At 41.9% G+C, this 13,233-nt stretch overlaps 1 protein-coding gene across 2 annotated transcripts in view; it reads left to right on the plus strand.

Annotated features, from left to right (window-relative positions):
- Positions 1-13,233, plus strand: part of SESTD1 (SEC14 and spectrin domain containing 1) — a 422,952-nt gene that overhangs the window by 228,101 nt on the left and 181,618 nt on the right. For both annotated transcript variants that reach the window (XM_085645200.1, XM_085645201.1), the window contains exon 10: positions 8,133-8,255. In XM_085645200.1, the coding sequence (XP_085501326.1) occupies positions 8,133-8,255 (123 nt within the window). The remainder of the gene's footprint in view (positions 1-8,132; positions 8,256-13,233) is intronic.

Consider the following 13,233-nt stretch of genomic DNA (forward strand, 5'->3'; position numbering starts at 1 on the left):
TATTCTATACAAAAACAGGGGGGGGGGACACACTCTCTGCAGCTTTCACGCCTGCCCAAAGCATTTGGAGATGGGCCATTCCTCAAAAGATATACCTCTTATCAGAGCATCTACCTGGGATACACAATCAAATTGCGGATCTGCTCAGTCATCAACAACAGCAGATTCACGAATGGGAACTTCATCCGCAAGTTATTCATCCGTTTTTCAAATGTGGGGCCACCCAGACATAGATCTTTTTGCCACACACTTAAACACAAAATGCCCAAACTTCGCCTCCAGGTATCCACACCCATTGTCCAAAGGCAATTCGATATGGATGAACTGGTCAGGCAGATTTGCGTACGCTTTTCCACCTCTCCTGCTCATTCCGTTACTGGTGCGCAAGATCAAACAACAGTCTCTGACAATGATCCTGATTGCTCCAACATGGGCCCGACAACCATGGTTCACCACACTGCTAGAACTCTCAGTAGTCCCACACCAAAAGTTGCGCCTTTCCCCAAAGCTTCTCACACAGAACCATGGAGAGATAAGACACCCAGAACCAGCTCAACTGAACCTAGCGATCTGGCTCCTGAAGTCTTAGAGTTTGGTTACCTCAATCTCCCACCACACTGCATGGATGTCATTAGAGAAGCTAGACGTCCTACCACTAGAGCATGCTATGCAGCTGAATGGAAAAGATTTGTTGTTTACTGCAATAACAACACAATCAATCCACTAGATGCTTCAACTCAAAACATTATGTTATCTCCTGCATCTACAAAGATGTAATCTGGCATACACATCCATACGATTACATCTTGCTGCTATAGCAGCTTACTTACAAAACAGACAACACTTGTCATTGTTTAGGGTACCTTCCATCAAAGCTTTCATGGAAGGCCTTAAAAGGATAATCCCTCCCAGATTTCCACCTTCTCCAGTATGGAATCTAAACATTGTCCTTACAAGGCTCATGGGTCCCCCATTTGAACCTTTACATAAAAGTGAGTTACAGTTCCTCACATGGAAAGTAGCTTTCCTTGTGGGCATCACCTCTCTCAGAAGAGTGGGTGAACTCCTGGCATTAACCATACAAGAACCATTTTTGCAAATACATCACAACAAAGTGGTTCTTAGGACAAACCCTAAATCTTACCTAAAGTAATTTCTGCCTTTCACCTTAACCAGTCTGTTGAGCTCCCAGTCTTTTTACCTCAACCAGACTCAGTAGCAGAACGAGCTCTTCATAAGCTTGACGTCAAAAGAGCTATTCTTTACTACATTGAAAGGACAAAAGGTTTCAGGAAAACTAAACTTTTCGTAGCTTTCTCACCACCACATAAGGGCAATCCTATATCAAAAGCTGGAATTGCCAGATGGATCGTTAAATGCATTCAAATATGCTACCAAAAACATTATCCATTCCCCCTAGAGTGCATTCCACACGCAAGCTGGGGGCATCCATGGCATTTTTAGGAAACATCCCCATGGATGACATTTGCAAAGCCGCAACATGTTCTACACCGCACACTTTCACAAAACACTACTGTGTAGCTCTGCAGGCAAAACAACAGGCTAGTGTGGGCAAGGCTGTACTAAGAACATTTTTTCAAACTACCGCAACACATACAGGTAGCCACCACTAACGGGGTAACTGCTGTATAGTCTATGCAAAAGTATGCAATCTACTGCTCATATGCCTCGAACGGAAAATGCTACTTACCAGTATGCATCTGTTCTTGACATGTAGAGATGTAGATTCGCATTAGCTCACCCGCCTCCCCGGACACCCATATGTGTTGCAGTACTATCTTACTTGGATACATTACACATGGACATTTTTTCTATTTCGAACTAATTCCATCATCACCCTTTATGGCGAAAACAATTTGGAGATGGAGTCGATGCCCATGCGCACTACTAACCAAAGGAGGAGTCGCCTATCTCGTGACTACAAAGACTTCTACAATAACAAAGTGCAAACATTCGAGCCCAACACCAGATGGCGATCTATGCAAAAGTATGTGGATCTACAGCACTGCATGCCAAGAACAGGTGCATACTGGTAAGTAGCATTTTCCTTCACTTACCTGCACCAGGCTTGGCTTGGTTCTAGAAATAAAGTAACTTAACATTTTTGATCCAAACAAATTAGTCAGAGTTCAGTCTTTCAGTGTGTGACATCAATCGCTGCCTGAGTGTGTACAACAAATGCTTAACACTACTCTCTGATAAAGCCTTACTGTGCTGCCCACACTACCACAAATAGAGAGTAAGGTCCTATCTACTTTTACCTCTGCCTACTTTTGGGGTTCCACTGGACTGTGTGCACACTATACCTCTTTTTGGTATAGTATACACAGAGCCAGCTCCCTACAACTGTCCATCAGTCTTTTGACGTTATTGAGCACTGCAATGTGCTGTAATGTAGAAAATTCAACATTTTTGCTTGTGCTTAGCACAATGAAACTGCCGCAGAATGAAAATGGGAAAACTACCGCAAGTCATACATAATCTAAACACAGTATAGCCAGGAACTGAGAAACAAGGTATAAGAGAACTTCATTGATGCAGTGCTCTAGAATATGATGTTCTAAAAGAAAATATAATAATTGTTCATGCAAAATGACAACTGCATATACAAAATTTGAGGTGAGTGAACATAGGAGGATTGTGGTAACCAAAGGCTATAAGAGATGAACTAATTGAAAAGAAGATAGACGTTAAGCAGTGATCACCTTGTATTAATAACCTGCTGTAAGCAAAATGTTGGCTGAAAAACAGCAACACCCACATGAAAGTAAAAGAAGGACCAACATCATTTCTTTCAAATTGTTTAAAGCTGCTGGCTTGGAAAATAATGACCAGAGTTCTAAATCCAGCACTGGTTGGTAAATCATGATACTCTGGGCAAATTACTTATCTCCCTTTGCCTACAATTGGGAATATGTAATACATGTAATGTATTTGTAAATCTGTGAAACATAATGGTGTGAAATGCAAGTGTGTAAATCACCAATCGATTGACAGCACTATTAAAACCAGAAGAGGCAAATTAGCCATCTTTGGAATTCAATTAGCACAGATAAGAACTCTTATAAAGTGTTTCCTGAAATCAACATACCCTAAATATTTTTTTTAACTTAGTCCATCCTTTAAAATGCATGTAGAATCCCAATAAGAACTTCAAGCCACATTGCACAAGACAATAAAATCACCAAAACAAAAGAGTTTTCAAGGGTAAAAGAAAAGAATTCCTCAGTTTGAGATCACTGATAAAACAAGAACTTCGCATACCATTTACATGTCTTGATCAAGCTACGAAAAAGCTAAAACGCACCTCCGAGACACATTCTTCACCTCACTGGCTGCCCTAAAAGGTATCCTTAGACACTTGATTCTAGAATATGGTAGTTCAGATCAGTCTTTAAATAAGCGAATGATAAAATCAATTTAGGTGAACCAAAAGAGAAGAAAGGAATACAGTAGACAATGAAGTGAAACACACTAAAACAGCATGGCATTCACAAGAAAAGTCATAACAAAGACAATGATGACCTTAACTATGATAAAAGACAGCAAAACTATTTTTAAAGAAAAATGACTGAGAACAATTTTAATCTTTAACTTAGATTATTGAAAGCAGCATATTGAGCAAATAAACCACAAACAGTCAAGATAGGATAGAATCAAATATATCTATTGCTTCTCTATCGATACCAGATGAAGCTTGCTATTAATATAGCGATGGGGTACTACATCATTTATTGGTTTTAGCCAGGTTAAAAATGGCTTTCCAGTATTTTAAAATAATTCTCAATACGTTGGCTTCCGAAACCAAAAGCATTTTGAATGTGGGGTGACCTTCAGTGCTCATGATCCAACATGGTGTGGGCGCTGTAGTGCCCCTTTAAATAAATAGTTTAAAACAACAAAGCAAGGATGTGTTTATTTTGCATGATGTTGCATGCTAGAGGAGCTGCTTACCTAACCCATGTGGTTCTGGCACAACATATAGAGTTCCTGCTGAATGCTGTGAAATAAATTCTGCCACAGCCCAGTGCAGCATTCAGTGACATGGTCTCCAGCATGTTTTGTTTTTCTGTCAACCTGAGGAAGGCAGACCCGTTTCATTGCTCACTCATACAGAAAGTCAAAAGTGGAATGAGTGAGGATCTTTTCTATATTTTAAAGTAACAGCACAGTTTTCTGACTATCTTGAATGTTGATTCTGGCCTTTCATCTACTGTTGTGTCGCCAAGACACACATGGAGGCTCTTCACTTAAGTCTTCCATTATCCTCCTCCAGCAGACTCCTATTTTATTTGTCCAACAGCACCATTGTGTAATCTGTTACTGAGGGCTTTGTGCTTAGTGTGTGACATATACTCTATTTTTTTTTTTTAAAGTTATGGTCTTTCTTTTCTTTATATGAAAAGGTGAACTTCAACCATTCTGCTGTTTTATTCATTGGCTGTATTTACATTGTGTTTTAATAATAGTTTACTTTTGAGTAACGCTTTTATGCTTATTCATGTTCCACAGCAACATGGTATTGTTTATTCATTGTTAATTATTGTTTTATATTACGTTTTGTCTCTTGTGTTCCACCCTGAGCATGTTTTTTGTGCCTAGTATTGTATTGTGGTTTACTGCGGTTGCTTTATAAAATTGTTCTTGCTCTTCACAAGGTGCCAAACCACATCTGAGAAAGGATAGCATTCAGCTTTATATGATGTACTTGGTTGAAAGAATGTTAGATTGTCCTGTGACCTTTGTGGGAAGGGTTTATGTTCCTATGTAATGACCAGTGTTGTGTTTCTATACTGTCATTGATCACATCACGTGTGTAGTAGAATGAGGGATAGAATGCAAAAATGTTGTATATTATTTGATTGTCATTTCAGGTTGTAAGGAATGGGGCATGAGTGTGGCCCACATGAGAAGTGTTTTGGCATCATTCATAATGAGCAGTGGAATGCATTTCTCTTGCTACAATTTTTTCACTGCTCTCATCTCTGCGGGAGAATGAAGTTGAGTGAACGATACCTCTGCATGTCATCAAGCCTAACTTTCTTGAGGGAAAGATATTTGATTCTTGAAGAGGTATGGTCCTGAATAATCTCATGTCTATACCTACCGGTGTGGGTGATGGGATCTGCTTATTAATTGTTGTAAGCCTTCATCATTTGTTTGGGAATAGCCAGAGCATTACTTCCTCCTTCAACCTGGGAATAGCCAGAGGATTACTTCATCCTTCAATTCAAAGTGATCTTTGATATTTCGGTCTTCCACGGAGGGGAGCTCCATAATTTTGCAGCTCGTATGGAGCAGGAATAGGTTCTACCAATGCAACTCAATATACGTTTGTGGAACTGGAGGCTTTTTTTTTGTCATTTTGGTTGTTTGATGTCCTCCTCTAGAGTTGATGCACACTACTCTTTCTGTAGGTAGTGTGTGTGTGGACATCTTTAGGTATTTCAGGTTACCGAAATTTTTGGTGAACCAGTTGTAGATGTGATGAGACGGGTGGAGCAAAGGTTACATCTACTGTGCTTCCAGCTGAAAATATTCGTTGAGGGACAAATTAGGACCTGGATCAGGGTCTCTTGTTAAGTTGTGAGAGATTAGTTGAGGCTGGAGCAGTTGAACCAAATGTTCATATTTGTCAGCATCCCAAGATTATTGTTGTTAAAAGTGATGTAGTGTGACAGCATCTATGAAGGTGTCTGTGAATGCTCCTATGTTCATTGTAGGTCTGTATAACAGGAATGAGAAGCAGAAGGATTGTAAGGAGGAAAGCAGCTAGAAGTCACCCTCATTTGTTGTGTCTCTCATTCATGAAAGCTTGTGATGCAAGATGTTTTTGAAAGTACTGGCTAAGCCACCTCCAGTCTAATTGAGTGGGTTTCCTCTGATGACATCCTGCCCAGGTGAGGAGACCTCAGGGAAGATTAAGTGTGCATTGTCACCTAGTTATGTTTCAGTGATTAACATGAGATACAGCTTTGCTCTGAGTCAGAAGTTCATTGATTGATTGTACTTTGATGAGAATACAGGTCAGTCTGGTAGTGTTAGAGGCGTGGAGGTGGTTCATGATAGATGATCATTGAGGCTGAAGAGCAGTAGGCAAGGAGCTGAATTTGATTTAGTAGAGCCCATCATCTGGCGTTTGTAAGTAAACAACAGCTTTGACAGGGACTGAGTTTTGTGGGAGGAGGTGGGGGGAAGTTGGTTATTGAAGAAAGGCAGGCAAGAGGTTTTGGAACTTGTGTATGAAGAAGAGTATCCATATAGAGGATGAGGGGGTAAAATAAAGGAAAGGGTAAGAAGGAATAGGAAGAGGGTGGGGAGGATGGTGGAGAGTAAGGATATCACGTTTGTTTCTTATGTGGAGTATAGCATGAATGTTGGAGGGGGTGTGGGAGGTTGATATAGTCTGGAGAACCCAAAATGAGCCAATTGATGTGAGGAGTGAAGCATGTGATGTGGGTTTAGGAAAGATGGGATTAAAGTGGTGTTTTTGCTTTTATTTGAAGTTGATGATTTTACAGGTTGATGTTGGCAGATACTGTCTTGAATGTGTTACCGCCCAGTTTTTCAGAAGACATGCTGAAACAAGAGTGTCTTTATTTTAATTGCTACAATATGGAACCAGTGGAGCGCCTTCAAATGATCTGTGCTTGACAGGTGAATTTATTAGTCTAATGGTTTTTAAACAATTTGCATTGTATCTGTATACTTATAGGAATGCCAAGCAACAGTGCATTCCAATCATCTAGCCCTGACTCTATGATAGCTATGAGCGTCATTTATTGGTCGAAATGGGAGTAGGTTGTGTACTTTAGCAGTTGGTAAAGTGTGATTTTAATGACATAGTCAACATGTGGGATAAATCAGAGATATGAATATGACCATTTTTTGTAGAAAGACGACTACATTTTTGTATGAGGATCCAATGGATTGGTTTTTTTAATGAATGATGTGTTATTTGTTTTAGTCAGTTGAGAGTATTATGACTGAGTGCATTATTTGTCAGATTAATCGTAAAGTGCTCATCAGGGTTCGAGCTCTTTATAGGAGCTAATATGGTTTCAAGTTCATTTACGGGACCTGTGGAAAAGAGCACATCCAGATGATGTCTGACTGGTTTTGAACGACCATGACATAATCTCATTGTAAGGTTTTTGATAAGCTCCACGATTTTGTCACATTTCATTGTGAGATAATAGAGGATGCGGTCAAGGCACTTGCTCAGATTTACTCCCTCAGTCCCAGAACAAAGACATTTGTTCAGTAACACTGTATTCTCATATGCGACCCAGGTTAAGAAATAAGTGGCTACTACTGGTCAAAAAAAAAAAAGGGAAAATTAAACCAAAAATAAAATATCCTCTGTGATGCTGGCGAAAGATCAATTTTTCATTGAGTTTAAACATTCTTTCTTGGTCCTTTTTTCACTGGGTGAGTTGTCAGTCCTAGCCCCAGGGAAATGTACATTGCAGTGGGTGGTACAAACATGCCTCGATACTTTCCATAAGTAGTTTTCATGTCCGTGTTAAATGAGAAGTTAGTACCATTAATTTATTTTTAAAGCTATCAATAAAATGTGTGTTTGGAAATAGTATACTGTTGTACAGTTATCTAAAAAATCAAGATGGCAAATAGTTAAAGTAACACATTTTTACAGAGTTGATTAACTCGTCCTTCTTTGGAATATGCTATTGATATATAGCTGTTGGCTATGCCTTGCTGGTTGACGACCAGTGCTGATACTTGCGTCGCAGCTCAGGGATTAGTGTCAGAAGATGAAAGCAAAGCCTGGTAGCAAGCAATGTATGATTTGTATAGCTCATTTATTGTCACGGATATGAAAGGAACATTACGTTTTTTCAATGTATTGCACCTTACCAGCTTCTGAGATTAGGTGGCCTAAGGTTAATGAAAACCATCAACTCTTGAACACATGTAAATAAATGGCTCATTTGTAACCAGAATAAATGCTGTTAGTTGCAACCCCTTGAACATCCCATTCTAATTAAAGTGCTTTTTTTCACTTGCTGAATGCCATCAGAACAGTTTTCCCTGGAGTATGCCCTTTGGCGTTCATTTTTGCTTCTTATACTTTTCAATATATTTTACAGGTTGTGAACTGGCTTGAAGGACCTGGATCTGAACCACTGAGAAGCCAGTGGGGTATAGGAGATTCAATTCGTGCATCTCAGGCTTTACAACAGAAACATGAAGAGATTGAGAGTCAACACAGCGTAAGATCCTTTTATTCAGTTTGAAGTTACTTATATCAATTATTGATCCATGCAAGATCAAGGTGAACCTTTTACTACTTCCATGCATGTGCATTTTTACTAATGTCTTAAAAGGCTTATTTTATTGTGACTTGCAGTAATAATCTAACAAGCAGCAAAAATGATCTATGTAAACATTTAGTTTTGCTATACCTAACCCGTAGTGAATACTGTTGGAAGCTTGCTCTATATATAGTGTACCAAAATGAGGTGTACTGTGTAGAGTGTCCAGGTATCCCATACTAATGTACAGGGGCTTCCTTTAACAATCCCAAGGTGTTCCATTTGTAGTAGAGTGGTCGAGCAGCCTTAGGCTTATCTGAGGGGAGTGTTAGGCATTTGTTGCACTCACAGAGTCAATAAATGAAGCACACACTCAATAAGGGAATCTGACACCAATTTAGGCAAATAACATAGATCTTTATATCAATTTAGACACCAAGATCGTCAAGATTGGGTAAGTACTTTTCAAGTTATCAATTTTCAGAAACACAAAAAATAGAGCTGTGCAATTTGAGGCATTATCCTATGGGAGAAACATACGCTGCATAGGGATACTTGCAATTGACTTACAGGGTTGTTCTTTTGGACTTAAGGTAAGTAGCGGCCAAAGGCCTTGGAACCACCAGCAGTTTCAGTTTACCTGCCCTGGTGTGTCAAGGTGCAGAGGTGCTGGTAGCAAAGCTAGCCTCAAACGCTACAGATGAAGTCAATGAGAAAACCTGTAACAAGAAGAAGGCTGTAAGTGGGGACGGGGAGACCACTCCAGCAGAACCCAAAGGGTGGCTCGACTTTTGAGGGTCTCTGGAGCAAGAGTGCACCGTCGGTAGACTCGGACTCTGGCTGTGGGGCTCGGGTGCAGAGGTGTTTTATCCGGCGTGTCATTTGCATTGGAGGCTCTCACTTTTTAAGTTGCTCTGGAGATGGGGACAAAACAGGACAACAGGGCCATTCTCGGTGCAAGTCACGGTGATGCTGCCGTCCCACGTCGGTAGGTCTGTCTTGGCAGTGTTGGTGTCTTGGCTGGACACTAAATAAGCCTTGGCTTCTGCAAGGGCTCAATTACCTGGGGCATTGTTGCATGGTGGCTCCTGGGGGGGCCCGGTGTCTCCAAACTTGGTAGGGAGACTGATCTGACCTCCTGGCGCATGGTTGCCTCCTCCTGGGACACTGCTTCCTCAGTGGACCCGGGGGTCATCAGAATGGTGTACCAGGTCAATGCGGTTGGTGGCTTCAGGGAAGTTGCTCCTCCAGTTCAAGGTAGATTCTGACTGGTTGACGTAGTGCTGGCAGCCATCCAAGGCATTTGGAGGATGCACAGCTGCAGGGCTAGTTGGGTCTTTGTAATTGTCGGGACAGGAGCATGCAGGCAGGGTTTGGCGCCAAGCCCACTGCTATTCCTCCCTTCTTGCGTTCTTCGGCTCTTCTTCGACCTTCTTTTTTTAGTCAAGCAAATCTAAGTCTCTGGCCACCTAAATGTTGAATGGGCTACCTACCCTTGGGGTCACTACTCCCCCTGTATGAACCCTTCCTGTGGGGAGAGGCCATAACCCTGTCCCAGAGTTCCTAATTCCACCAAAACAAGATCGTTGAATCCTTCTTTCGTGTAGCACATCAGGTAACCCACCTTAGAGGTGTGACTAACCTGGTGGTGCAACATGACTATTAGCATAGCTAATTTCCCACCTGTCCGCGTCCCACATAGGCTTCAGGGCAGGGGGTTGAATCTCCCAGGTCTGGAGGAAGCTAGGGTCACACATCAAAGGCGGCAGGGGCTTTCAAGCCTCTGGCCTTGATATGTTAAATAACTAGCCATTTTGCTGGAGAAGATGTGAACACTTTCATCCGGAGCAGGCATTGTTTCTGGCGTCCGAGAGCGTGGTCTCTCACCTGCAGGGGGTGAAAATCATGTCTGTGGTGGAAGGAAGGATAATACCAGTCAGCCAACACACTAGACAATGGTAGGTTTTTCAGGGGGCGCCTCTAAGGTGCCCTCTGGGTGCATGCCATAATAAAGTTTGTACTGGCAGCAGTACAGATTTCTTAAGACAAGATGCTTGATACCAAACACCATAGGTTTTAGTAAACACATCATGTGGCTGGGGAACTCGTAAATACCAGTGCCCAGTACATATACTTAAGATGGCTGTTTACTTGTACCATCTAATATTTGGAGTAGACAGCACAGGGGCATATCTGCTTAAGCAGATATGCCCTCAAAAGTAATATACTGCACTTATATTCCATGTAGTGACTTTGGCATGGCATGGCACACCACAGTGAGTATGCCATGTCATGTTTTCACACATGGTGTGCACAATAACACGTAGTCTGCAATGGCTGGCTGCATGCAATTTGTATGGGGGTCCCTTAAAGTGACATAATATATGCTGCAGCCCTTTCCGGTACCCATTCCCTAAATACCAGGGGTACCACTTACTAGGGACTTTAACAGGGGTGTCAAAGTGTGTGCCAGTTGTTACAAATAGAGCATTTTACCTTGTCTTAGGTAAAGAGCACTGGCACAAGGGTCTTTTAAGCAGGGACCCAGTGCACATCAGTCGAAAAACATCCGTACGAGTGGCAAAAAGTGGGGGAGACCATGGCAAAAAAGGGCCCTTTCCTTCAAATACTAGAAATAGACCTCTTAAGGGCTTCTAATTTCCGTGCCACTCCTATGCCTTCATACTGACATAGGCAACACAGTGTCATTTGCATTGTAAAGGACTTTAATTTTCATTGTATATGGCCTCTGCTCTATACAAAGAAACTCTGCCATCATTGGTGATTGTATAGGATCTGAGAGGGGCTAGGTTCACTGACCGTTTCAGCAGCTGAGTGTCATCTGCATAAGAATTGCTTAACATAAGTGTTAAACCACCAGTGAAGAAGATCCCTAGTAAAACTCCACAGTGTGGTGCACTGTTGGCAAACCTCAGGCACAATTGGCCAACCTGAAAGGTGGCAGACTTGCAGATTGAGAACTCACTTCCAAATCTGTTTGAAATAAATTCAATACTACACCTTCGATTAGGCGCACCACAAGCCTTGTCAGGAGACCACTCTGATATACTGTGTCAGACATTGTGGATAGATCTTATACTGGGTTTTGAATTTGGTAGCACCCCTAAAAATGTAATAATCCGCTAAAATGGTGCATATTGCTCTTCTCCATTGTGGCCAATAAAATGTTATGCTTTTACCCCTTGGTCATCTTGACGTATGTGTCAATCCCTTTTGTATATATTGATGGGAAGGGAGGATCTAGCCCCAGTCAATTTAATTTTAAACTCTTGGAGTGTAGTATATTCCACTTCCCCTTATAAACAATTCTACCTTTCTCGATTATAAAATATAAATTCTTTAGACATTGTAAATGCTCGGGCGAACATACTCGAAAACAGAAGTTTTGCAGCGTGAATCTTTTCTGGATTCACATGCTTTGCATTATTCCGTCATCTAGTGGTTGGGTCCGGAATTGTAGTATTTCTTTCCTTTTTTTGTTGTTGGTGGGCGTCGACATATCACCATTTGTTTTCCTCCTGTGACGTAAACGGGCTTCCTCCGGAAGCTCCCCCTTTGGTAGTCATCTTCAGATTCCTTTTTTCCGCTGTTGGGTCTGGATTGATACGGAAGGAGCTCCCAAGATTGGAGTGAAGAATCGACGAAAATAAGGAAAAAACTTCAGAAGAACTGCGGTAGAACGTTTCGACTTTCAAGTTTTTCAATCCGAACGACTGGAGTTTGACGAAAGGTGAATAACTGAATCTTCGAAGACGATCGGAGAATGCGCATGCAGAGGGCTCCCTATGTGCGGTAATGGACAAGACACCGTTCAAGGTTTGCAAGAATTGTCACCACAAGTACGGTCCGAAGGATCAGCATCCGGTCAGCAACCTTTGCCTACCGCTGGATCACCCAAGCGAGGACTGTAACGCGTGTTCCGACTTCACCCCGAAGACTTTGAGGCTGAGAGAGAGACAACGAATAGCCAACTACAACATGCAAGGCCAAGGACCACTGCCATCTTTGCGAGACCTGGGCCTCTCCAGTGAGGAGGAGGACAACGTCGCCAAAGGGCGAGAAAGTGATGAGGACAGAGATGTTAGTCGTGGAGGACGAGAAGAAGTCTTCGAAGGAGATAGGAAAAAACTATGAGTCCAGAAAATGTGACTCTAGGCTTACAAAGGGAGACTCGGCGTCGAAGCACTCGACGAACGCTGTTGCATCCAAACAGAAACACACCGTAGGATCCTTGAATAAGGACTCCATAATGGCAAAGACCCTCGAAAAGCCAAAGACGTCGAAAGGCAGTGTGGAAAAGGACGCCTCAGCATCGAAAAAAGGAGAGGTCCAAACAAACTTCGACAGCTGGATCGGCATCAAGAAGTACGAAGCCAAAAGTCTCGATGCCGAAACACACGTGGTCGAGATGGAGAAGAAAAGGAAGAGACTCGAAGCTGAAATGGCAAATATTTTACAACGTAAAAGAGATTTCAACGAAAGCTTGAAACAATTCAAGATACCACCGAAAACAACGACAGAAGTCGAAAAGGTTGTCGAGTGAGTAATGCCTCCGATAACACCTGAGCTGCTCGAAGAAGAAAAAGAGCAAGAAGAGTTCTTCGGAGTAGACGTCAAAGACGACAAACAAGCGTATGCAGGATCGGCGATCTTAGAGACTCAAGACCTCCAATGGCAAGATCTTGATGCTGAATCACCTGAGGAGGCTGTGGAAACGTATGCTTCGAGGCCATCACCCCCAGATGACAGTGGCATGTATAATTAGGTGATTAAGAAAGCAGCAGGAACATATGGAGTGCAGCTAGAAGAAGAAAAACCACAATCATGTTTTTATTAGAGACTTTAATGCCAACACACATCAAGAAATCGATTCCTTCCAATGCTGCCAAGTTCATTGGACCAGGGAAAAGAGACA

Source organism: Triturus cristatus, chromosome 3_1 (assembly GCF_964204655.1).
Source record: "Triturus cristatus chromosome 3_1, aTriCri1.1, whole genome shotgun sequence".
Taxonomy (NCBI): domain Eukaryota; kingdom Metazoa; phylum Chordata; class Amphibia; order Caudata; family Salamandridae; genus Triturus; species Triturus cristatus.